Source organism: Halichoerus grypus, chromosome 4 (assembly GCF_964656455.1).
Source record: "Halichoerus grypus chromosome 4, mHalGry1.hap1.1, whole genome shotgun sequence".
In the NCBI taxonomy this organism is placed as follows: domain Eukaryota; kingdom Metazoa; phylum Chordata; class Mammalia; order Carnivora; family Phocidae; genus Halichoerus; species Halichoerus grypus.
In genome coordinates, this window is record NC_135715.1 from 89,259,895 (window position 1) to 89,286,158 (window position 26,264).

Genomic DNA, 26,264 nt, shown 5'->3' on the forward strand with positions numbered 1-26,264 from the left:
GTGATGTAGCAGGACCCATGTCTTTTACTTACTTGGTTCATCCACACAAACGTCTTTGGCCAAAAATGAATCAAACTAAAAATTGGTCAGAGGGAGAAAACACCCATGCAAAATTCAAAAACCAGATACCCCATCTGACAACAGTGGTGACACAGGAGGAAAAATGGTAATGGAGGAGGTATTCAAGGATTCTTATGAGAATGTAATGTAGCAAGCTTGGTTGCCAAACATCCATACATGGAAAATGTGTCAGAGCCATAATGAACTCGGTGCACAGCAAGAAGAGGGTATAACGTGTCCAGAATAACTATCTAGAAGGATGTTAAAAATTATTTTCTTGGTTCTCCATGGAATTATTTAGCAGTAGCAATTGTAACAGGTGAAGACCTTGTACTTTAGTCTTTGTAGAATGCCATGGGAGAACACATTTGATCCTATTCTTGAGCACAGAAAGAACCTGAACGCTGCTGAGAACTGAGATCCCTGCGGTAGTAGAGACAAGAGCAGAACATATCTGAATGTGAAAGAGGCCCTTTGTCTAATAGAGGATAAGGTTAATGTTTCCCCAAAAGGCAACATGCAGTAGCAATACGGGGATTTCCTCTATAGATACACACCTAAATTCGTACTAGGACTAACTGTCAGGTACACAGACTATTGACATATACTCTGCTCTATGCTTGATACAGAATAACTCTGAAGTGACAGCATAGTCTTTAAAGTAATTACAACTGTGATTTGCAGATGAGAAAACAAAAGCTCAAAGAAGTCAACAGGATTTGCTGGGAGGTACATGTTTTCAAGAACAGACCATTTGTTCCATTGTTTATATCTGAGCATACAAAAGAATCAGTTGCTTTGAACTTCCTTGTGACCATGGCGAAAAGATGGCATTGGTGACATGAAAGCAATGGGAACTTCCATAAAAAGAGACAGTCACCCTGGAATGTATAAAAGGGAGTGAAGGCAGGGCACACCTGTGTGGCCCAGTTGGTTAAAACATCTGACTCTTGGTTTTGGCTCACGTAGTGATCTTAGGGTCCTGGGATAGAGCCCTGTATCTGTGCTCAGGGGGGAGTCTGCTTGTCTCTCTCCCTCTGCCCCTCCCCCCACTTGTGCGCTCTCTCTCTCTCTCAAATAAATAAAATCTTTAAAAATAAATAAATAAAAGGGAATGAAGGTGATGAAGAAGAAAAGATTTTTAAAACATTAATACTCAAGGAAAATGAAGATATGCTTTTACTTCTCGAGATTTTAAGGCAGCATAATACCAGAATAGCCTAAGGAGGCTCTAAACACATTCAATTTGGGAACTGCAACCACTGATAATCTCACTTATTCAAGGAGAAAATGTGTGAGATATTAAAGAAACCCATGTATAAGGAAGACTCCAATAAGCTCATAATTTTTATTACTTATGATATATATATACATATACACACACACACAAGAGAAAGGAGGCCTTCATTAGAAAGACTATTATAAAAAAAGTATTGTAATTTGAAAAGAATACAATAAAATACAATAAAATAAAACATGCAATAAAAACTTTCAAAAATGAGTGAGGATGGCTAGCCTCTAAATCTAAAAATTAAATACACATTAAATATTCATGGAGCATACAGCCGTTGTCAGACACTGATCTAGGTCCTGGGTAGCAGAAAGGTAGGACATGAGCCCATCTTATAGAACAGACCGGTGATTAGGTGGGGAAGCACCAGGTAACTTGAATTTAACAAGATGAAACCTAGAACTGAAACATAAAACCGAAAAGGGGATCACATGACAAGGTCCAGGAGGCAAAAAGATTTCAAAAGTAGGTGATATTTGATCTGGCTGTTGAAGGGCAATCAGAAGTCAGCCTGGTGAAGGAGAAGGAGGATTAAAAAAAAAAAAAAAGGCAGCTGCAAATATGAAAACATGGAATCCGGAGAAAAGCTCATGTCTTTGTAGGGAACTGTACATGTACACCCGGTGGAAGTTGAATATAGGGGATGCAGCAAATGAGAGGGGCAGAGAACTGTGGGCTCTTCCAAATGCTATGAGGAGCCCTCGAAAGGTGAGTCAGTGCTCCTCTCGGGAAGGTCTTAGAAGCAGGGAGATCACCAGAACAGCTGCTGAGGTGCTGGTTGAGGAAAGGGGAGGGACAAGCACGGCTAGGGGTAGGCAGGCCAAGGCACATAGGTACCAGGACCCACGGGATCACGTGACTGAGGTTTGCAAAAGAAATCTGCAGGCATGGGATTTTCAAGCCAGGTTCGAAGAAAGAAAGAAGAGGGCCAAAGAAAGCAAATGAAACAGAACAAAAGCTTCCCATTGGGGTCGACTCTGCAATGTTGATGGATGACTGAAAGACAGTGAAGGAAGGCCTGCTTTGACTTCTCCAGCAGAGAGAATGCTTTTCAACGTGGAAAGGGTGGACTATATTAAGAAGGAAGTGAAGCCGAAGAGAGCTCAGAAAAGAGGAAGTTCTATCTCTTACTATCACTGCCTTCCTTCCCACAGGCCAGATGAATTTTTTAAGCTACTGAAAGAAAATGCTGGGGCAGAGAGAGGCAAGTGTCTTCATTTCCCACTTTCCTGTCATTGCCTCTTATACACTAAAACAACAAAACCCGGAGGCCTTGCCCCTGCCTCCCTGTGTACCGGCCCCTCCTACTGCCTGGGGATCCCCTCTGTGCTGGGGAAGTCACTACTCAACTTTTGAGACCCAGCTGAGGTAGACGATATCTTCTGAATCTTTCTGATACCAACAGTGACACCTGCTTACTTTGTCTTCTCTCTCCATTTGGCTCCCTTTTAAGATTCCTACCAGGCACATTCAATCCTTTTTGGCATGTTTTTATTTACATGCTCGTTACCCCATCTTGGACTCTCAGCGATGTCAATCATTCAACAAATGCTTACTGAAAGTATACTGCATACCCAACATACCTGACAGGCACAGTGACTGCCTTTTCGAAGTCTAGACTCTAGTCTAGTCGGAGAAGGCATAGGTCAACGAAAAAATTGTATAATTAATTAATTATATGCAATCACAAAAAAAAAAATGCTTCAAAGAAAAAAAGAAATACAGGACTTATAAAAGTCCAGGAAAAGGCCTTGTTTATTCCTTATATCCCTTAGGGCTCTGCATGATACTTGGTGTATCTTTTTTTCTTTTTTAGGATTTTATTTATTTATTTGAGAGAGAGAGAGAGTGAGAGATAGCACAAGCAGGGGGAGAGGCAGAGGGAGAGAGGAAGGGAGAAGCAGACTCTCTGCTGAGCAGGGAGCCCGAAGTGGGGATCGATCTCAGGACCCCAGGATCATGACCTGAGCTGAAGGCAGACGCTTAACCTACTGAGCCACCCAGGTAACCCATGCTTGGTATATCTTAAGTGCTAAATAAAGTTATGAACTGAATGAATAAATGAGGGAATGAATGAATGAATGAATGAATATGCAGGTATTTCCAAATGTTAAAACTTGAAGTCTTAAGAAATTACAGAACTGTAAGTTCTACCAATCTTGAGCAACATACTCAAATGGAATTTTGAGAAAAGGATTTATAAGCCCATAGGAAAAAAAAAAAAAAAAAAAAACAGTTCCCCAGAAACTACAGTGGGTGTATTAACAACAAGTAATTTCAGAAGAATTACATGGTTGCCCATGCTGAGATTGGACTGATATATGTATCCATTCATTCCACAAATATTTATTAACTACTTATTTGTGCCTAAGAGGTACTGAGACTTAACAGACAAGGTGCCTGTTCTCATGGAACTTATATTTTGGTTCAGGGATTTGGGGAGGCAAACAACAAACAAATAAGCCAAAACAAAAGAACATGATTCTGGTTTGTGATAGGCACCAGGAAGAAAATAAAATCACATCATATAGCCAGGGGATGATGGTTGATGCACAGGAAGTAGGGCAGGAGACTTTAGAGAGGTGACCAGAGAGGACTTCTCTGAAGAGGCGGCATCAGAATAGAAAATTGCATTGGCTGAAGGAACTAACTATGTAAATTCTTGGAAAAAGCTGTCCTGTGCTTAGGGAACAGAAAGTGCAAAGGCCCTAAGGTAGAAAAAGCCCGGCATGTTCCAGGAATAGCAAGAAAGCCTCTAAGGACAGAAAGAAGTAAAAGGAATTTGAAGAGATTGGCATGGAGCATCCAATAAGAAACTTTACTTGCCAGAAAGGAGTCTCGATTTTATTTTAAGTGAAGCAGGCAGGGGAATGATGCAATTTTATCTCTTTTTTATAAATATCACTTTGGCTGCTGCCTGTTAAATAGGTCTGGGGACACTGTGGCATGGAGCAGGAAGTCCAGCTGGAAGTCTATTTAAGTACACAAGGTGAGTACTGACAGAGGCTTCAGCTCTGGAAGCAGGAGAAGTACATGGATTTGGGATGTGTTTTGGAGGGCAGAGCTGACTGAGCTACTATGAACTGTAAAGAAGTTGAGACCGAGCCCTGAGATTTAGCATAGGTCACAGTGAGCTAGAAGGGAAACCAGGTTTTTAAAAAGTGGAAGTGGCTAATTGAACCAAATACTACTGAGAGGTTGAGTGAAGGAGAAATATGAGAAGTGGCAATTGGAGTTGGCGATGTGGAGGTCACTGGTAGTCTTGACTAAAATAGTTTCTGTGGGGCATTCTACATCAGTTGGGGTTCCCCAGAGAAATAGGATTAGGTGATTGATGATGATAGATGATAGATAGATAGATAGATAGATAGATAGATAGATAGATAATAGATAATAGATACGCAGATAGATGACAGATGATAGATATAGATAGATAGATGATAGATAGATAGATAGATAGATAGATAGATAGATAGATAGATAATAGATAATAGATATGCAGATAGATGATAGATGATAGATATAGATAGATAGATAGATGATAGATAGATAGATAGATAGATAATAGATAATAGATATGCAGATAGATGACAGATGATAGATATAGATAGATAGATGATAGATAGATAGATAGATAGATAATAGATAGATGATAGATAGATAGATAGATAGATAATAGATAGATGATAGATGATGATAGATGAGAGAGAGAGAGAGATGATAGATAGATAGATAGATAGATAGACAGATAGATAGATAGATGATAGATAATAGATAGATGATAGATGATGATAGATGAGAGAGAGAGAGAGATGATAGATAGAGGTACAGATACAGATACATATATAGATATATTACAAGGAATGGCTTACACAATTGTGGGGGCTGGCTAGACAAGTTTAAAATTCATCTGTTATGTCAGGTCAGGAGGGGCAGGCCAGAAACTCTGGCAGGAGCTGAAGCTGCACAGCACAAGTAGAAATTCTTCTTCCTCAGGGAAACCTCAGTTCTGATCTTAAAACCTTTCAACTGACTGAATCCAGCTCACCCAGACATCAAGGCTAATCTCCTTTACCTAAAGTCCAGTGATTGTAGATGTTCACCACATCACCGAAACACCTAAATTCGTGTTTACTTTAGTAGCAAGACTGCAGCCTAGCCAAGCTGACACTTTAAACTGAACACCACATGTGTACAGACTGAATAGAATCAATCGCAGCATGCCGGGAGGTGAGCAGGTAGAGTCAGTAACCACGGACAAGATTTGGAGAGAAGCTATTCTGGGAAAAGAAAGGTGGAGAGGGAGAAGTAGCTGCTAAGTAGGGCCGTAGGGCTTTTGTTGTTGCTGCTTTGTATGATAGCTTGTCCAGCAAAGTTTTATATTTTTAGGAATGATCCAGTTGAAATGGGAGATAAGATGATGTTGAAAGAGAGTTGGGATCCAGAGGACAGGCTGAGATGTGTTTTTAGATAGAAATGAGGGACGTGCCCCCCCTTTCCCTCAGGAAAAAGCATCAAAGCACCGGGACTAGTGACTGAAAAGGACCAGGTCCTGGCTTGAGGATGGTCATAGACCTCTGGGTCCAGCAGCTCCCCCAGGTGGCTAATATCCCATCACTCACACTAGGTACCAAAAGGTAACTTATCCCCTGAGGGGATGCATTCATTAGGCAAGGAGTCTACCTGGAGAGGAATCTATGTAGTACTGGGCTATTCCAAATCAGGGGCTGTTACGTTGGTCAAGAATTGGGCTTTACCAGATCTGTGGACTTCCTAATATTGTAGAAAAATCTACCTATAAAAAATGTTACTGTGGGCACTTTTCCTTAAGAGAGGGTCCTTTACTGCCATCAGATTCTCAAAGGGATCCAGCAACAAAAAAAGCTGTACATGTTGCTCAAAGGTCTCTTTCACCCTACAGTGTGCTATTTAACTTGATGCTCTGAGTCTTTCTGTGCACGCACACAGAACAATGTGCATGAAGAGCAAGGACAACAGGCTGGACTGGCAGAAAACAATGAGGACAAGTTAAATAGTAATAAGATTGTTACACCTAAATAGATTGGTGAAGTTATAATATAAATAATCTTTTTAACTTCAGCATGAAAGCTTCATGTTGTACTTAAAAATAAACCTCAGAGTAGTGACAACTGTTATCAAGAGAAGAGGTAACAAGAGACTCTGGGTGTGCCAGATATCCCCGGATAGGAAGCATATACCCTCATAGACATTCTATGCTTTGTGGAAGGCAGTGTCTCCCTAGCCTAATGGTTTGTTGATGTATCTGTTGTATTAACACATTCTTTCTGGAAGTGCTTGTTCAAGATAAAGACAATCATTTCACAAGTAAATCCCCTCCGTGCAGAAATTTATTTTTACTAGACACTCTGTGTCCATAGCTTCCATAGGGAGCTTGTTAAATACTCAGCTTTCTGAGTCCCTATGCCCAGAATCCTAATCCAGGATGTATAGGACATGGCTAGGCAAATGCATTTTTAAGGACAACTCCAGATGATTCTGATACAGGCATTCAGTTGACCACATTACAGAAAATAGTACAAGCATGTAACCAAATAGACACTTCAATAGGACTTGTTGAACTAATTTTAGTGGTAGCAATCACATGTGTTCATTCACTGGAAGTCACCGGGTTTTGGCATATAAGCAGGAGGTGTCACTGCTAAAGTAGAAAAATAATTTATGATGATGCAATTTTAGATTTAAATATAAAATGTATAGGGGAGAATTATAGGAATGATTACATTTCTTGCATAATTGTTACTTTATTCTAGAGTGATTGCCAGCTCTACCCATGTTTACAACCTTTCTTATTTGCAAGATTAAGCACCACTTCTACATTCAGTACCAACAACTCACAGACAAATGGATGGCCAGCATAATTCCAGGAAAGAAGCATTCCCTGGGTTACACTGGGTTGAAATGTTCCTTTTCCTCCTCTTCTAGAACACGTGAAGAGGGAGAACATTTTTTCCTCATGGTTTTGAAGGGGGGGCGAATTTATAATACCTCACCCCACTTCTGGGAAAGAATGGAGCTCAGATTACTCTTCTACTTCAAGGACCAATGATGCTCAAACTCCAAGAGCTCTTAACTTTGAACTTTGTGTTGTTAAGCTCTTATCATGTTATCACCACAGAGCTCCTTCATTCCTACGCAGAAGGGTTTTTTACATTTTCAAACGTGCAGAAGTTATTAGAGACTTGAAAGAACGTTAAAACAATTGAGATTGCCATCTCAATGGCAATTGAGATAAACTGGTTCTACTCAATTATAGATAAACTAGTACCATGTGGGGAAGGCTGCTCACAACACACCAGCGTGAGGGTACATTTATACACTTACTATAGGAGCATCCATAGACCTCCACCCTCATGCCAATCTTTCCACTTGGATTCCATTCTAGGGGCACAAAGCGAACGAAGCGGGCTCTCACTGAGTGCAGTAACTTGTGGTGCATCACGCTGTCAGCATTCATGTTTCCTGCAAAGGTCTGCAGAGAGAAAAGGAGGCTCAGTGAGGTCTATGATACTATTGCATCTCATGCCCATGCCCAAGCTCAAAGCATCATTGCAAATCCACATATGTTACTCCAAGAAAATCCTCAAGTTCTCACATATGTCAAATAGAATCTGACTCTCATGAAAATTCTGAATTTAGCAGAGGGAGTTTCTCAAAGAATAATGTATACCCCTATTAGATGCATTGAAGCTACCACCCACCCAAAGCCAGCTCAAATGCTGAAGATAACAACTGAAAAACAATAAGGGTGACAGCCAACTTCTCATGAGAAATGGTGGAGACCAACCAATGCTGAAAGTAGGACACCATCAACTTGGCTTTCTATACCCAGCAAAAATATCTTTCAGTTCTGAAGAAAAAAATAAGCATAGTTTCATTAAACAAAAGCTGAGATAATTTATTGCCTACAGACCCCCACTGCTAAGATTGCTAAATAAGTTCTACAATCTAAAGTAACTGATTCAAGATAGAATTGTCAAGTTACGGGAAAGAAGGAATGAAGAGTACTCAAAGGGGTAAATATGTGGGTAAAAATAAAAGACTAGCTTTCTTTCTTTTCCTAAACTTCTTAAGTTAATGCACAGTTTAAGGGAAAAATAAAAATGTATTGTGAGATTTATAACATATATAGAAGTAAACATATGTCAATAAAACTATGAAAGATGGGATATAGGATAAATAGAATTACACTAGTATAAGGCCCCACAATTTATGTAAAGTGATATAATACCAATTTGATGTAAACCGTGATAAGTTAAAGATGCATAAAAATAAACCAAAAAGGTATAGCCACAAAGCCAATAAAAGAGAAAGGATGGAATATTAAATAATAATAATAATAATAATAATAATAATAAAACAAGAACAACAAACCAGCAACAAAAATCCCAGTTTAACACAAAATAAGACAGGAAAAGAGAAACAAAGGAATAAATCACAAAGAAGAAAAGAAAAAAAGGAATTTCTAGTAGACTTAATTTTAAGAAACATAATTACATTAAAAGAAAAATGAGTTACAACTCTAATGAAAAGTTAGAAATTGTTAGCCTGGACAAAACAGTAAGGCTCATCTGTGTACTTTGTATATGATACTTTTTTTTTTAATAGTAAAGATACTGACAGGTTGAAAATAAAGGATGGGAAAAGATATTACATGCAAACAGTAGGTATACGAAACCTGGAATTTTTGTATTAATATTAGACAAAGAGGCTATATTGCAAGATAACAACTTCTCAAAATTACAAAGGGTCAATTCATCATGAAGAAGAAAAACAAAAAACAAAAACAAAACTGAATGTGTTTGCTTCTAAACAGAGATTTGAAATACAAGAATCAAACCCTGACAGAAAAAAAAAAGGGAAGAAACACAGCAGTGACAGTTACAGTTGACTTTTAATATCCTCCCTCATAACTGATGGAACAAGTGGGAAGAAAAGCCAGTGAGCATATAGAATATTCAAACAGTGAAACCAACCTAATTACTCTTCATAGAAGATTGAACCACTGCAGATTAGATACATTGTTTTCAAGCACACATGGAACATTCACTAAGAAAGACCCTATTCTATACCATAAAGAACTATACTTTGTTTTCTGACCACAATTAAGTTCAGGATTAATAATAATAAATTATTTAGGAAACCCTCAAATGTTTGGAAGTTAGTCAACACACTTCTAAATTACCTATAGGTCAAAGAAGAAATCAAAATGGAATCTACAAAATAGTTTGAATTGAATAATGATAAAAACACTTTTATCAGCATTTCTGGAACACAGCCAAAGGAGACCTTAGAAGAAAGTATGTGGCTCTAAATGCTTTTTTACATAAAAAGAAAGAAGTCAAGTTAAAAAAAAAAATCTACATTTCCATCCCAAGATGTGAGAAAACTAGTAAATCGAACTCAGAATATTAGTAGATTGGATTACTACTCAGTAGTAAAAAATAACCAGTAGCACCTACAACAAACCATGTGTTGAGCAAAAGAAGCCAGCCCTGAAGAGGGCATACTGCATGATTCTATGTTCATGAAGTTCTAGAAGGGGCAGAACTAAGCTCTGATGATAGAAACCGGATCAGTATTTTTTTTTTTTTTTTGATGATGAGAGACAGAAAAAGACTACCAAGCCCATCCATCAACTCACTTGAACAGAACATCCTTGTGAGATAGAAAATCTGTATTATCTTCATTTTAAAAATGAGACAACTTAATTTTGGAGAGTTTAAATTGGATCATAAATCCTAAATCACGAAATTACCAAGTTGAGACCGGATTACAGAGACTCTGATGAAAGTCCAGTGACTCTGATTTAATTCCCATTATCACCGCATATGTCGGGTTTCTGAAACCAAGTATTGCCCCTGGCACAATAATAGCTCCCAGTTTCGTGGGGCTGCTCCACACCAGACACGTCCTAGGCCGGCCTCTGCATACTTCAGCTCACTGCACATATCATCAGGAAGGTTGAGCCAGCTTCCTCACTAAGGAGGCACCCCCACCCCCGCACATGTACATTCAAACTTTCTGAACTTGCAGTACATCTTATAATTGTGTAGCCAGCCCATATAGGGCTCCCCACCTCACCAGCAAACTCTGGGAATCAGAGAGGTTAATTGTGAACGTCATTATATATAGTATTTCTCAGAATAGTTTTGTTTTGTTCTCATCCCACATCAAGCAGTAATATACTGAATTTGAGCACAGACCTTTTACTGTTGTCATACTGTTGGATAAATGGCATCATCATCATCATCATTATTATTGTTATTATTATAAAATATCATGCATATGGTTCTTGACAAAACTGTTCATTGATTTTGTCCCTACATAAGAACACAGCGCACTAGGTAATCTTTCTTCCCCCATGTCTCCCCCTGTAGTTAAAGAAATGTAAGGATCACAGAAGTTCAGTTCCTGTGTGCTTATAAGAGAAAGCAACCACATAGAAGGGGGCTCACCAGGGAGAGCATGGAGGAGAATGCACAAGAAAATGAGAGTGCTTGAGTCAGCATTCAGCAACTTCCACTTAGGCATTCATTCCCTGACAGTAAACAACATTTTGGCTTCTGAATGGAAGAATCGTTGGTCATACTGAAGGTGCTGATGCTCTTCGTACTCCTTCCTAGGCAGCTAAATAGAGTAGGCACACACTAGGAGTCTAAGATGGGACAGTAACTGACACTTATCAGTGGAAAGTAGAAGGGTCTGGGTTAGCTGCCACCAGAGCAACTCACTTGGCTTCAACAAATACATCACATTGAACCAACCCCACTGATGACTTGGAATGGCAGCAAGATCGTAATCAACCAGGTATCATAGGGAAGATGTCATTAATTTGCCTAACTGCAGTCTGAGCAATAACTAACAAGAGCAACAACCAAATTCTGCCTCTGTAACCTTGACAGGGAAGATCAGGAATCCTCAGGGAGACCTATTTCAAGTCTGGTGCTCTGCCAAACACCATGCTGCCTAGGGGTCTCTTTTAAAAGAAGCAGTAGAGTGGGAGAGAAAGGAGATGAACTTTGAGGGCTAACCCTAACCATCCTGCTGATTTGCCCTGTTGTCCCCATACTAGGACTGTAATTCCTTTGGGGATATAGACTGTATCTTATTTTAAACTGGAATGCATAGTGCATGGAACACAGTATTTCTTTGAAGATTTTATTTTATTTATTTGACAGAGAGAGAGAGACAGCTAGAGAACACAAGCAGGGGCAGTGGGAGAGGGAGAAGCAGGCTCCCGGCCGAGCAGAGAGCCCGATGCGGGGCTTGATCCCAGGACCCTGGGATCATGACCTGAGCCGAAGGCAGACACTTAAGGACTGAGCCACCCAGGCGCCCCGGAACACAGTATTTCTTAAAGGTATGGTTGAAATGGCATTCAGTAACCTAAACCAAATTTGTGCATTGTAGTAATCTCAGAATCAGTGAATTACAAACAGCACCTTGACATAGCTCACACGGTTATTAGTAAGTTGCTGAATTCACTGAGTGAATGAATGAGCAAAGGAGCGCAACTTTTTTGACTCTTGGTTTTCTCATCAGGAGAAGAGTAAAAATAAAATCTCCAAGGCAGTTGTGAATATTACATTAAATACTATATGCATATGACAGTAGACATAGTAAACTCTCACAGATACAATACATTCACACAGAGAGAAAGAAATTTCAATCACTAATTCTTGCGTAAAAATATCTTTGTGTGAGAGTATATTCTAAAGCAGTGACTTTATTAATACCCTCAAGCCCCATGCAAGGCATTTGTCAATCATACTTAAATTTTCTGAATGACATTCAAAGGGTTTTCCCAGGAGGAAAAAAAAAAAAAAAAAAACAGTACAAACTATAGCTAAGGAAGGACTAGCAGCTCAGAGCTAATTAGAAATACATTTTTTTAATTTAATAAGATATATTTAATAAGGCAGAGGGTAATTAAAATGCAAACTGCAGAGTTAAAACTAAAATTGATAAACCCGCTCAGGCTTGTGTTCCAACTGCTATGCAGGGGTATGTGTGGAAATGGATTTCAGGCAGGCACTTAGAGAAAAGGAAATGAGAGAGATATGTATAGGCACTGGACACTATTGGCTGACAGGAATTCTTTTTTTTTAGCACTTAATTTTTATCATTTTTTATTTGAGTATAATTGACACACAGTGTCACATTAGTTTCAGGTGTACAACATAGTGATCTGACAAGTTCATATGTTATGCTGTGATCGCCACAAGTGTAGCTACCATCTGTCTCCATAAGGCGCTATTACAACAGCATTGACTCTATTCCCTAAGTGATAGATTTTAGGGGTGTAAAAAGGAAAATTAAACTGCTGAATTCTTTTTTATTCTACTCTGGTTTGTAGTACGGTGTCCATGACATCATTATATCATGATAAGTGCAGATGTCATATATCTATTTGAACTTCATAGGAAGAGTTATTGAATTGGGCTAGAAGACTACCCTGAACTTGATAGCAGTATAAAAAGGGCCCCGCCTCTGTCGCTTGATCCCAATAGTTGGCAAAGAGGAAAACTAATCCATGCCATTATCCACTCTGTCTCCTTTGCCAGTGTGGCCTCCAGAGTAGAAGAACAACTCAAGGATTCAGGGCAACAGTAGAGAAAAACTGTCACTCCGACTTGACCTTGACCACAAGCTGAGTGGGGCTCTCAGGTGGAGCCCTGATAGTTACAATCACACACTCATGTCCTGTTCCCTTCTTTTAGGAATGATGTGTTCCTGCTCTTTCCAGGTTGTGTGACTGTATCACTGAAGAGATATCTGTTTCCGCCTTGGCTTCTGGCATTAGAAATGCCCTCCAGCATGAGGTATGAATGCTTCCTCATTCCCCTATGAACCCTGACACAACCTTTGTCACACATGCTCTTGTGCAGTCAATGGTCAATTGTCATTTTGCTCTTACTCTCTCCTTAACTGCCAGTCATCCTCTTGAAACATGGCTACTGCGTGGCCAGTTCAGAAAACGGAATCCTATGTGAAGTCCTAATATTGGCCACTTTATTATTAATTTACCAATATTAAAGTTATTCACATGAAAATCTCATCAGGTATGAAGTCTCCAAATGCAATAACCCATCACATGCATTCTTGCTTATTCCCAGTAAAGGGAGATAGTGAGACTTGCCAGCAGAAGTTAGTAAGTAACTAACCTGGGGGTTGCCAGGAGAGCCTGGTCTTCTATTATAGGACCTGGAGTGAAGGGACATTGCAGTAAGGGCCAGGCCTAGAGATAGAAAGGGACTAACCGCTGTGTCCAGGGTAAATCATGGGTGAAAACCAAGATGGAACGACTGTTGAGCTCTTCAGTCCTTTTATGCTCCCTGCAGTGGCTTTAGTAGGGTATCTTGCCAACTCCTTTTCCCTCTCCAGCACAACCTGTTTTCTTATCTTGCTTTATTTTCTTTCCTAAACTCATCTTGCTTTATTTGTTTCTCTGTCCATGCACTGCAAGCTCTAAGAGAGCAGGGTCTTCTGGAATCACAGGTGAGGCCCGGAAAGATCTGCTGAATGAAGGAAGGATCCATATTTGTTCCCCTAACTTGTTTCATTATGGAACCTGGTATTTTTTTTCATGGAATATCTTAAAGGGATTGTGCTCCGTAGAAATGTGCACATAACATCATCTTGAGAGAATTTCATATTCACCGATTTCGGTTGACAAGCCAAAGATAAGATTTATAAGACATTTTCTCAATGAAAGATAATTAGTTGAAGGGGGGATTGAAACAATACTACATATGGGAGTTCCTTCCACTACCACCGCTGACTTTATTTTATTTTTTTATAAAGATTTTACTTATTTATTTGAGAGAGAGAGATATAGAGCACAAGCAGGGGGAGTGTCAGGCAGAGGGAGCAGCAGACTCCCTGCCGAGCAGGGAGCCCGATGCAGGGCTTGATCCCACGACCCTGGGATCATGACCTGAGCCGAAGGAAGACTCAAGTAACCAATTGAGGCACCCAGGCGCCCCAGCCATAGCTGACTTTAATGCGCTTTCTTTTTCCTCTTGAAACAAATTTAATTTTTTTAATTTTTTTATTACTATGTTCAATTAGCCAACATATAGTACATCATTAATATACGATGTAGTGTTCAATGATTCATTAGTTGCATATAACACCCAGTGTTGGGGCGTGTGGGTGGCTCAGTCATTAAGCGTCTGCCTTTGGCTCAGGGTCCTGGGATGGAGCCCTGCATAGGGCTCCCTGCTCTGCAGAAAGCTGCTTCTCCCTCTCCCACTCCCCCTGCTTGTGTTCCCTCTCCCGCTGTGTCTCTCTCTGTCAAATAAATAAATAAAATCTTTAAAAAAAAATAACACCCAATGTTCATCACAACAAATGCCCTCCTTAATACCCATCACCCGGTTACCTGATCCTCCCACCACCCTCCCCTCTGCAACCCTCGGTTTGTTTCCCGGAGTCCAGAGTCCCTCATGGTTTGTCTCCCTCTCTGATTTCTTCCCATTTAGTTTTACCCTCTTTCCCCTGTGGTCCTCTGCACTATTCCTTATATTCCACATATGAGTGAAACCATATGATAGTTGTCTTTCTCTACTTGGCTTATTTCACTTAGCATGATCCCCTCCAGTTCCATCCATGTCGATGCAAATGGTGGGTATTCATCCTTTCTAATGGCTGAGTAATATTCCATTGTAATATGAACCACATCTTCTTTATCCATTCATCATGTCCACAATAGCCAAACTGTGGAAGGAGCCGAGATGTCCTTTGACTTTAATGCTCTTAATTCCTAGACTAGAGCCCTTCAGAGAGGCAAAGGGACAGCGGAGTCTCAATCTATATAATTGGAAAAGCCTGTGCTATCCACACTGTCAGAAACTACCTGAGGGACAAGTATCACAAGGTGAGAGTGGGCGACACATGCTGTGCGTATTTCTTCCTTGATGTTATTCTGTGCCTGTGAGGGTCCAATTGTTGGCCTCACAAGCTATTTGTAGACTGTGGGTCTGGTTCCCACTGTCCTTTATATTTAATTAGCCAGAGAACAGGCTAAGCCTGATGCTAGTCCTATGAGGACCAAGTGAGCACCAAAAGGTTCTAGGATGCCCTTACCATTATTTCCTCCACAGTGCTTTATGGGCTCACTTCCAAATAGCAATGTGTACATCAGCTGATAAGCCCCAATTCACCTGTCACGTAGCTGATTTTCTGCTAAGATAATTTAACTTTGCTGAATAGAAACCTTTGAGGACAGCAGATTTCTCTGGAAATAGGAGCATGAAAGCAGACAACATGTGTCTTTTTTTATTATTATTATTTGTTTTCCTGAGATCTGGATCTCAAACTAGCACTCTGAAGAGAAGTTAGCTCATTGTTAGCTGTTGGCAAAACCATATTATAGGCCAAGTTTATCATGGTCTGCTTCTCTTCTCCTTTCCTCCTTTGTTCCATTTCTGTTCTTAGTTGACTTTCAGCTTTTTTTCTTTTAAATTATGGGTAGCTGAAGCAATGATCCTTCCTAGGGAAAATCAGAATTTCCATTTTTTTCCAGTTTTACTGAGAAATAATTGATATGCATCACTATATAAGTTTAAGGTGTACAGAATAGTGGTTTGATTTACCTATATTGTGAAATGACTTCCACAACAGGTTTAGTTAATATCCATCATCTCATAGAAATACAATAAAAAGAAAAAGGAAGAAAAAAAATTACTTGTGAGGGAAACTCTTAGGGTTTACTCTCAACAACTTTCCTATACCACATAGCTGTCATCATGCTGTGAGTCACATCCCTAGTACTTATTTATCTGATAGCTGGAATTCCGTTTGTAGCTTTTGACCACCTTCCTCCAGTCCCCCTTCCCCCCACACCTTCTTTATCCATTCATTTGCCAATGGTCCCTTAGGCTGTTTCCAGGTCTTGGCTAATTGTAAATAATGCTGCTGTTAACATGGAGGTGCAGATATCTTATTTTACATTAGTAAATGTAAAATTGGATATATTTTGGATATATTCCCTGAAATGGAATTGCTGGACTATATGATGGTTCTATTTCTAATTATTTGAGGATCCTCCATACTGTTTTCCATAGTGGCTGTGCTAGTTTATAATCCTACCAACAGGGCACCAGGGCTCCCTTTTCTCTACATCCGCGCCAACAGTTATCTCTTGTCTTTTTAATGACGGCCACTCTAACAGGTGTGAGGTGATATCTCACTGTGGTGGACTTTTTTTTTTTTTAAGATTTTATTTATTTATTTGACAGGGAGAGACACAGCGAGAGAGGGAACACAAGCAGAGGGAGTGGGAGAGGGAGAAGCAGGCTTTCCGCTGAGCAGAGAGCCCGACGTGGGGCTCGAACCCAGGACTCTGGGATCATGACCTGAGCCGAAGGCAGACGCTTAAGGACTGAGCCACCCAGGCGCCCCTGTGGTGGACATTTTTAAAAGGAACACTTGAAGCACAAAGGAATGAAGGAGAAAGGAAGGAAGGAGGAAGGAAGGAAGGAGGGAGGGAGGAAGGAAGGAAGGAAGGAAAGGAAGGAAGGAAGGAAGGATGGAAGGAAGGAAAAATTATATGCAAAAATATTTCATTTCTGCTGACAGTGTGGCTAATAACTTGAAATCACTGAATATTTGCTGTAAGCCCTGAGGTGTGGCCCTGAGTAAATGAGAAAAGAAAACATCTGGTGTATGGTTCGCTTCTTTCTTTCTCTGCACCACCTTCATCAGCTCTTCCCTGGGTGACTGCAATAGCCACCAGATAATCTTTCTCCTTCTGGTGTTACTCCATTTAATCAATCTTACAAGAGAGTTTATTACCTTTAAAATCAAGGATAAATTTCTAGTATTCCCTATTATAAAGCCCTCCATTTTGCCAACCATCTCCTGCTGCTTCTCTCCTTACCCATGCCCTTCTTCTACTGTATCATTCTGCTAGAGTTTCCCTCAAACACCTGCAAACTTCTCCTTTAAGGATCTCTGCTATGCTCTTCCCAACCTCTTTGTTTAAGCTGGCAACACTTCCCTTGTTGATCCCTGCTGCTTCTTCTGTCATGGCATCACACCAACAATAGGGCTAAAACCTGTGCGTTATACTGGTCCCCTCCTGTAGACAGCAATCACTTTGAGGACCTCCACCCTGAATCATTTTGTGTCTCTAGCACCCGATACATGGCAGGGGGGAATGCATGACATTTTCATTCTTCATTTCACTTATTATCCCTGATACCTCTTGAGATGTGTTACAGGTTCCTCGACTGCATGATGCAGTATGAAGCTGCGGGGCTTTGGGTGGAGGTACCCTTGAAAACAACCTCCTACCATTATTTCATATATAGCCAAAGGCCATTTATTTTGTCTTTCAGAATCTTGGTTTCTTTATCTATTAAATGGGAGTAATCGGGGTGCCTGGGTGGCTCAGTTGGCTAAGCATCTGCCTTCAGCTCAGGTCATGATCTCAGGATCCTGGGATGGAGCCTAGCATCAGGCTCCTTGCTCAGCGGGGAGTCTGCTACTTCCTCTCCCTCTGCAGCTCCCCCTGCTTGTGCTCTCTCATTCTCTCTCTCTGTCAAATAAATAAATAAAATCTTTAAAAAATAAAAATAAAAAAATAAATGGGAGTAATAATACTTATGAAAGGAATTATATACTAAAACTTCCTTTTTCAAGGGGCGCTGGGTGGCTCAGTCGGTTAAGCGTTTGCCTTCAGCTCAGGTCACGATCCCAGGGTCCTAGGATCAAGCCCCTCATCAGGCTCCCTGCTCACTGGGGAGTCTGCTTCTCCCTCCGCCTGCCACTCCTCCTGCTTGTGTGCGCACACTCTCTCTCTCTGTCAAATAAATAAATAAAATATATTTTTTAAATATTTTATTTATTTATTTGAGAGAGAGAGAATGAGAGACAGAGAGCATGAGAGGGAGGAGGTTCAGAGGGAGAAGCAGACTCCCTGCCGAGCAGGGAGCCCGATGCGGGACTCGATCCTGGGACTCCAGGATCATGACCCAAGCCGAAGGCAGTCGCTTAACCAACTGAGCCACCCAGGCACCCAATAAAATATTTTTTAAAAAAATCTTCCTTTTTCAAAAAAAAAAAAAAAAGATTACCTAGAACTATAAATTGATAGGCCCTTCTCCAATAGTGTGCACTGGCTTCCACTGCTAACATTAACTGTCCTCCCAGCTGCCCCTGCAACTAAGTACCAGGGAGGTCTTCATGCTCCGCAGAGAATGCAGAGGATTAAACTTGGGTAATGCCTTTGGACCTCATTGTGTCAAGGAACACTCAAGCCCTGTCTGTACTCTGCTTCATCCCCAAAATGAAATAGTCATTTTCAGACTATCCATCTTGATAATTCTACACTTGGCCTGACTTCATTGCTGACCATGTCTGAATGAAGTCGAACGGGCATTTTCAGCTCTTTAGCGTGGCATCCAAGGCCCTGTTAGCTGACCCTATTCTATTTTTTATGAGTCTTATTTCTCACAATCCCTGCATGCCTTGTAAACTCCAAAAACTAGGCTCTTCACTGTCGTTGGCCATGGATATTACAAAGAATTTTCTTTCAGTACCTTCTTGCTATGCCTTTGCAGCAAGTCAGTACAGACAAGAGGACGGACTCTGGAGCATGTGCCTAAGTTCAAATCCTTACTGGGTGTGAGGACTCAGACGAGTACTTAACTTTTCTGTACTAATATCTGTCCAAGTTTAAAATGAGGATAAGAATGCATTCCTTGGGATTGTTGAAATGAGGGTGCGTGTGCGCGAGCGCATGCACAGGCATGTCTGTGTGTATATTTGTTAACACACACATCTCATACATCATGCCAGAATGATCCTAAGTAATACATATATTCATATAGACAGCTTGGATATTGCTTAGAATAGTTCTTGCATCAAGTATGAAGTTCTGACCTAAAGTATTACCTGTATAAATATTAACTATTATTATGTTAGGTCATAATTATTTTTCAAACCCATGTCAAATGTCAATTTGTTAATGAAGTGAATCCTAATTCCCTAGGCAAAAGAGGGAGGAGAACTCACATTTATTGGATGTCAATTATGATCCAGGCACGTGTTCTCCAATCAGTCCTTGTCCCATCCTACATTGTTTCTGGGCATTTTGGAGACAGACTTAGAGGTCTGGTGAGTCCCTGACAGTGGAGCTAGGAGCGAGCACAGGGCTGCCCATCTGTTCAAGCCTCCATTCTCCTTGACCCACACAGTTGCTTTTCAGGAGCCACGGTCTCCCTGTCCTCTGAACTGCAATTGTATGTTATTTCTAACTGTCAGGGGACTTAATACTTTTTCTTTTGTATTAAACCAATGCATGTGCATACATGACTTTTACAATGAAAGAATAAACACTTTTCAGCGCAAGATTTTATATATAATTCCATCTGATAACCTCCATACTTGTCTAATATCATGTATTAAACATGTGCGTAAACCTTGACCTTATACAGCACACACCCAGCCCCCCACCCCGCTGCCCCCTAACCCCCTCCGCTTTCCATCTTTGTTCTTTCCTTTGCTTTATCAATGGGCATGTTTGTTTCCTTTATTAGAGTCTACATTCCTTGAGTGAACTTAATGTTTGGAAGACTCTTTCACCCTAGCATTTATCAAGGGTAACATCCAAAGTATTTTAATATGCATGTAAAAAAAAAAGTAAATAAATAACTGCTATGACAGGGGGTCTTGACACTTTCATCGGATTTTAAGCCTAAATCTGAGCTCTACTAGATTCCTATGGAGTGTAGGTAGAATGCATGATTCAGGGTAGGCGTGCATTCAAAAGGAAGGGTGAAATGCAACACAATGGAGTGCACTCTCATCTCCATCACAATGGGGCTTCCATAAGTTACCTTACCTCTTTGTGCATGCCTTTGTCTCCTCCCCTGTAGGATGGGGATCAGGGCCCTGTGCACATCAAAGGGCTATTGTAAGGATGAAAGATGATGGTACGTGTAAAATACATAGTAATCCTGCATGCAGCAAATGTTCCTTACATGTTCACTATCCATCTCCTCCTTCTCATTAATAATGTGTCATTTGTCAAGATAGGGTCAGGATGGACTCAATCTATCCCTGGGGGTCTAAGCCATGTTCTGTCAGGGACTGTGTTGCTGAGGCTGGCCTCGTGATGTATCATTTCTGTCTTTCCTGTTTCCATCTCCGTTTTCTCTTGTATTAATGGCTAGAGAAAGCATGCAATGGCTGTAACAATTAAGTCATATTAGAAATGCCTAAAATATGAGTGATATCTCCTACAGAGGGTTCTCTAATTTACTCCGAACATTTTAAAACCTTGGTGGCTGGAATCCAGGATGAACTGCTCGTTTAAAGCTGACTACATTGATTCATTCATGTATAGAAGGAAATTGCACAATTGTTTTGTGTGCAATGCTTCATTTGGCCCCTTGGTCTTCTCAAAGCAAAGCCACAATCCGGTTTGGGTGAGGTGACACCTGGGACAATGACCTGTGTGGTTGCTCTGCATATTGACTATGCCCAGAGCAAGCCTCCTCCCGGAGCGGGGGAAACCGTGTCCTCCCCCTTAGAGTAAGCTGGGAGGAGTGGCACCTTTGGTTTTGGAGCAGTCCAGTCAAAGGCACCCTGTAGGGGCAGGCAGTCACTTGAGTGTCTGCAACAGAGTGATATGCCAGGGATGCAAGAGAGAGATGCCCTGCAAGATAGCCAGCTGGAGGTGCTGAGCAAGCTGCTCTAGGATCTTTAACACGTGATAATCGGTTGGAAGTTTTACTAGGTTGTAATTTTCTTTTACTTATTTCCAAGCTGCCTTCTTATGTCCAAACCCTACAGTTGAGTTTTAGCTTGTATTTAGATAATTCTCCGAGGGAACTGGATCTTCACTTGGGGGAACCCGGAGACAGCAAATCCTGATACAGTAAATCCTGATACAGCAAAAGGCCTGGAGTCCTGCCTGAAATGACGAGTAACCACCAGGATGGACTTGAGGGATGTGTAAATATTTTTAGCATCTCAGAAATATTTAGAGGTCAGAGAAAGTCATGAGAAATGAAGGTTTGACTAATGCCATGTGGGAATTAGGGGGAAGGGTGGCCCCTGCAGACCAGGAGCTCAGGCACACCACACAACACAGTCTCCACACGTTACAGTGTGCAACGGTGTACAGGCATGGGCTCGGATCTGACCAAAAACTATGCCCATTTTACCATGTTCTCTCGTTCCTATGTTTAGATTAAATGATCAGGAGGAAAAAGTAACAAAAGATAAAATAAGCTAATATTTGGAAATTGGTTATAAAAAGCCAAACAACTTTTAGGAGTGTTCTGAGGTCAAGTAGATTAGTCTCAATTGTCTGTACATCCCAGAATATATTTAAGGAAGAGTTCTGAAAAGTGTTAAATCAAAAGTGCTTTTTCATAATTCCTCAGTCAACCTGATACCCAGATTGCCAAGACAAACTGATCAAAGCACGATTTTTTTCCCTTTTTGTCCTTCCCTCCCCCCTTCCTTTCCTTTCTTCCTTCTTTCCTTCCTTCTTCTGTATTTTCTCTTGGTCAAAAAACAAAACAATATAAACCAAAAGTCAGTCTTATTCAAATATTACACTTAGGAAACATATCTGAGCAAATTATTCAAAGCAGGAACTAGGGATTCTGAAAGAGATGGCAGGATCAAGTGAATAAATTTCAGTATGGCTTTACTTTGTTATGATATAATCTTGGTCTTAATTTCCAATGTGGCTGTCAAAATGCATGAGAGCTCTCTCTCCATTAAAGAGATTTTGGTTTTGTGAACTGACTTACTGAGCTATTTGGAGATTTCATTTAACTAACCCATTCCTAGAGACTTGTAAAGACAACTGGCTTAAAGGATTAGCATCCTTTTAACTGTTTTCCTTTTAAAGGAAATCAAAGCCATTTCTTTCCATCATCAGGGGTAATTGTTGAGTATATACCATTTTATCCTGTTTAGATTATTTGACCTTTTCCTTGTCAGCTTTTATAGTTCTTCATTCCTGCTAACGTTTTCTTCCCAGTAAGCAGTCTTGTTATATAGTAAATGCTAATTGGCCTTTAAAAGGTTCCCATGATAAACATCCTTAAGGTTTCTGGGCACAAAGCAGAAATGGGAGAAGCCACTTTGCTCTGTGTCTTTCATCCAGATCCATGTCCTCTGTCACTTTTCTCACTCTGAGCAATGTTTGATTATTTGCTCCTGGCCTTTTTCAGCAGTCGTTCCTGATGCCTGGTCTCACCTTGCTTTTTTTGGTGAGAACAGCAAGTGTTCTGGATTAATGACACTGTCACTCTTCCTGTTTGGAGTTTCTTTACCAGAGCTAAAACAAAGGACTCAGAGATTACAAAGAAAAGTGCTGAGGTGGACTGCCACATAACCATTCCCCCAGTGCAAGTGGCAATTTCCTGAGGGCAACGAGTGAAAGGGGCCACTTTATTCTATGTTTATTGCCTGAGTTAAGTCAGGTACAAAGTGATGTGAACAGGTCGATGAGTTGAACTCAACAAGATGACTTTATCAAGTCCGTCCATTTTTATGATCAAGTTGTGTCTACTTCCAGTTTAAAAATTTTATATTTTCTATCCTTGTTAACATAAATATGTTAATAGTTTAACATTTAAAATATCAAGTATGCAAAACATCTTACTCCTTATATCCTTCTTAGCAAATATTATGCATCTATTATGTAATAGCTTTTTCCCCCACACACACTAGAAATCTGTTACTTTAGCTAATTCCCCAGTCTCTGTGAGATAGATTTATTTATTTATTTGTTTATTTATTTATTTATTTATTTATTTTAAGATTTTGTTTATTTATTTGACACAGAGAGACATAGCGAGAGAGGGAACACAAGCAGGGGGAGTGGGGGAGGGAGAAGCAGGCTTCCCGAGGAGCAGGGAGCCCAATGTGGGGCTCGATCCCAGGACCCTGGGATCATGACCTGAGCTGAAGGCAGATGCTTAACGACTATGCCACCCAGGCGCCACCTAGATTTATTTATACCCCATCTCTCGATGAAGACTCAGACCCACAGAATTCAAGTAACTTCTCCCCGGCACACTTCCTGTAATTCATAGAATCGAGATCTAAACCCATGCTGGTTTGGTTTCAAAATTTAACATTTCTACTGGACAATGCAGAATAATATGTGAACCCACAGCTCTCAAAACTGATGTCCAGCACAAATTCTCACTTTATCTTCCTGCAGAAATGCCTTTACAAACTCTTGATTCCAGTTCTATGTCTTTACAGAGAGTGGATATGCTTTCCTGATCTTGTGGAAAAATATTGCTGAACAGCATTTTTATCACAACTTTTATGCATGGTGTGTAAAACTACTATTTAATGCACTGTCCATGTGACATTCAATGACTTTATACACAGGTGTGATTTAATGATTACTTCTTGAGTTAATCATAGCAAAAATAACTTACTACAAAGCTGACTATGTATTTTCTATTAATACAGGGAAGAGTATGCAACTCAACATGTTATCATTTTTGCCTCAGCTGCTACACAAATAAATCTTTCCCAGGTGGTAGTCAGTTTAGTTTAGTCAGATAGGTACTTCCAACTATATTCAGCTATATTTTTCTTCAGTACGTTCATCTCCAGTTGTCTTTGTCTTCCATGGTTTCATTTCTCATAAGCTGATTGGAATCAGTAAGTGTAGTCAAGGAGAAAAGCAGGGACTGGTGGGCTGCTCTGGCCTTTCAGTAGAGAACCTTCTGCTGGAAAGTCAACTTTCCTACCTAGTGGAACAGATGTTACAAAATTTAGGAAGTCAGAAGTCACTCATCGGGGTTGGCTGTCAAGCTGTTAGGTAGACAGGTGAGAGGTGAACCAGAGGATGCAGATGAGGAACTAAAATCACCCACATGAACATATGCACACAATAAATAAGTAAAAAGCATCTAGAAGTTGACTTGGTTAGCAGTTGGATTATCTGAAGCCAGGGGGAGGGCCTAGCACATGGTTTGTTAACTGGGAGACCAACCAGACCAAATTCTCTTCCCTTTTGCTATGATTAGCCATGCTTTGGGGGCACTTATACCTCTGATTCTTTAGCTGGAAGATACCTTGGGTCTCCCCTTCACATCAGTGACCAACCGATGCTTTGTTGTTTTCACTGCTGTTGCTATTGTTTAGTTTTTTGTTTTATTTTGTTTTTGTTTTTGTTTTTAAAGGAGAGTCTACCAATTCTTTGCATTTGTTTGCACCTGTATTTTCTGTGAAAGGCAGAAATGCCTTGGTTTTGTTTTTTCTTTTCTTTTTTTTTTTTTTTTGTTGTCTCAAAGCAACTAATACCAGAATCCTATTATGTGAATAATTCATTCATTTGTTAAGTATATGTGTGCCTTTTGCTTGTCAAAAACTAGTACTGGTGTCAAAAACATAGAAGCAAAAGCATATTTTAGAAGACAAGATACATAACCTATGGGCTAATTAACCATACTAGAGGCTGTGAAAAGTGTCAAATGAGTAAGAAAGACACTAAGTGTTATGTTCTTACTACTGGTAAAAAAAAAATAATCAACATAAAAAAAAACTTGTAGAATTTTATTTTGAGTGGGATTGGAAAGGAAAACTGTGAAATGTTGGTATTTCCAGTAGATAACTTTTTCTCCCAAAATGTAGGAATATATCTATCTATCTATCTATCTATCATCTATCTATCTATATATTTAAGCAATGCATTTTATTAGATTTTCAAAATTTTTGTTTGCATTTCCTATCTGTACCTAAACATTACCCCACATTAAAGGTGGTTTCTCTGTTTGTTTTCTTTTCAGCTCTGTTTCCTTTAGTTTGTCCACACTGAGTTGGCTCTACTGAATCGAGGTTCTGGAAAGAAGATGTGTTTGGAGAAATGGGTTCCTTTAGTCTCTCAGGTCCCATGGACATAGTTCATTCACTTTGACTCATGGATGAATAAACCCTGAGCCCTTTTGTGTGCCTGGCATTCTGTGAAGCACTGGGGATAATGGTGAGAGCAAAACTAAGCCCTGTGCTAGGGTCGAAGTCAGGCCCAGGACAGATATGTTGTAGTATTCATTCACACATATGAATGTGTGATGATGAAGGGGAAGGAAAGGTGCATATCTAGGCCTTGACAGCACATAATCCTGGTACCTGGCCTAGAATGAAGGTTCACAGAATGCCCTCCCATGGGGCGCCTGGGTGGCTCAGCTGGTTAAGCGTCTACCTTCGGTTCAGGTCATGATCCCAGGATCCTGGGATCGAGTCCCAGGTCAGGCTCCCTGCTCAGTGGGAAGTTTCCTTCTCTTTCTCTCTCTGCCTCTCCCCGCTCCCCCAGCTTGTGCTCTGTCTCTCACTCACTCTTTCTCTCAAATAAATAAATAAAATCTTAAAAAAAATGCCCTCCCAGAAAATTGATGTTTGAGCTAAATGAAGTTGCTCCCTAAGCTTCTTAAAAGCCAAGGTTTTTTGCTAAACCTGGGAAGGGGGAAGGACATAACCCACTAAGGTGTGATGAGTCGCATCCAAAGGTCCCTTCAGAGCCCCACACCTACAGTGCATGAGTGCCCCCTCCCCCTCCAGGGCTCTACATGGCTCCCAAGTTCTGGTGGCTGTGGTGGTTGCTACTGCTATAGGGCAGGATCACTCTAGCACAGCTGCCCTCCCAGCCCCAGCCCTCCCAGCCACAGCCTGACAGCACCTTGACTAGAGCCCAAACCACGCATCTCTGCACTCCTGCCCCAGAGGCACAGTCTGTGTTCACAAATGGTCAACTGAATGTGTGAGCAGTTACCACGTGGAGAGGTAACTGATCTATGACACAGAGTTGATGGATACATTCCTCCCCTTAGTAATCAGGCATGCTGTTAGGATGTTCCGTGGCTCCATAAGGCCCCTTGAA

The 26,264-nt window shown here is 40.5% G+C and overlaps 1 protein-coding gene and 1 long non-coding RNA gene across 3 annotated transcripts in view; one reads left to right on the plus strand and one right to left on the minus strand.

The window, feature by feature from the left end:
* The window catches only part of CNTNAP5 (contactin associated protein family member 5), a 791,720-nt gene that overhangs the window by 445,466 nt on the left and 319,990 nt on the right, over positions 1-26,264 (minus strand). For both annotated transcript variants that reach the window (XM_078070660.1, XM_078070661.1), the window contains exon 4: positions 7,715-7,862. In XM_078070660.1, coding sequence (XP_077926786.1) covers positions 7,715-7,862 — 148 coding nt within the window. The remainder of the gene's footprint in view (positions 1-7,714; positions 7,863-26,264) is intronic.
* LOC144381605 (uncharacterized) lies at positions 4,290-25,503 on the plus strand. The gene is made up of 4 exons (XR_013447079.1): positions 4,290-4,340; positions 11,572-11,753; positions 13,114-13,215; positions 25,177-25,503. It is a non-coding gene; the product is annotated as an uncharacterized LOC144381605 (long non-coding RNA).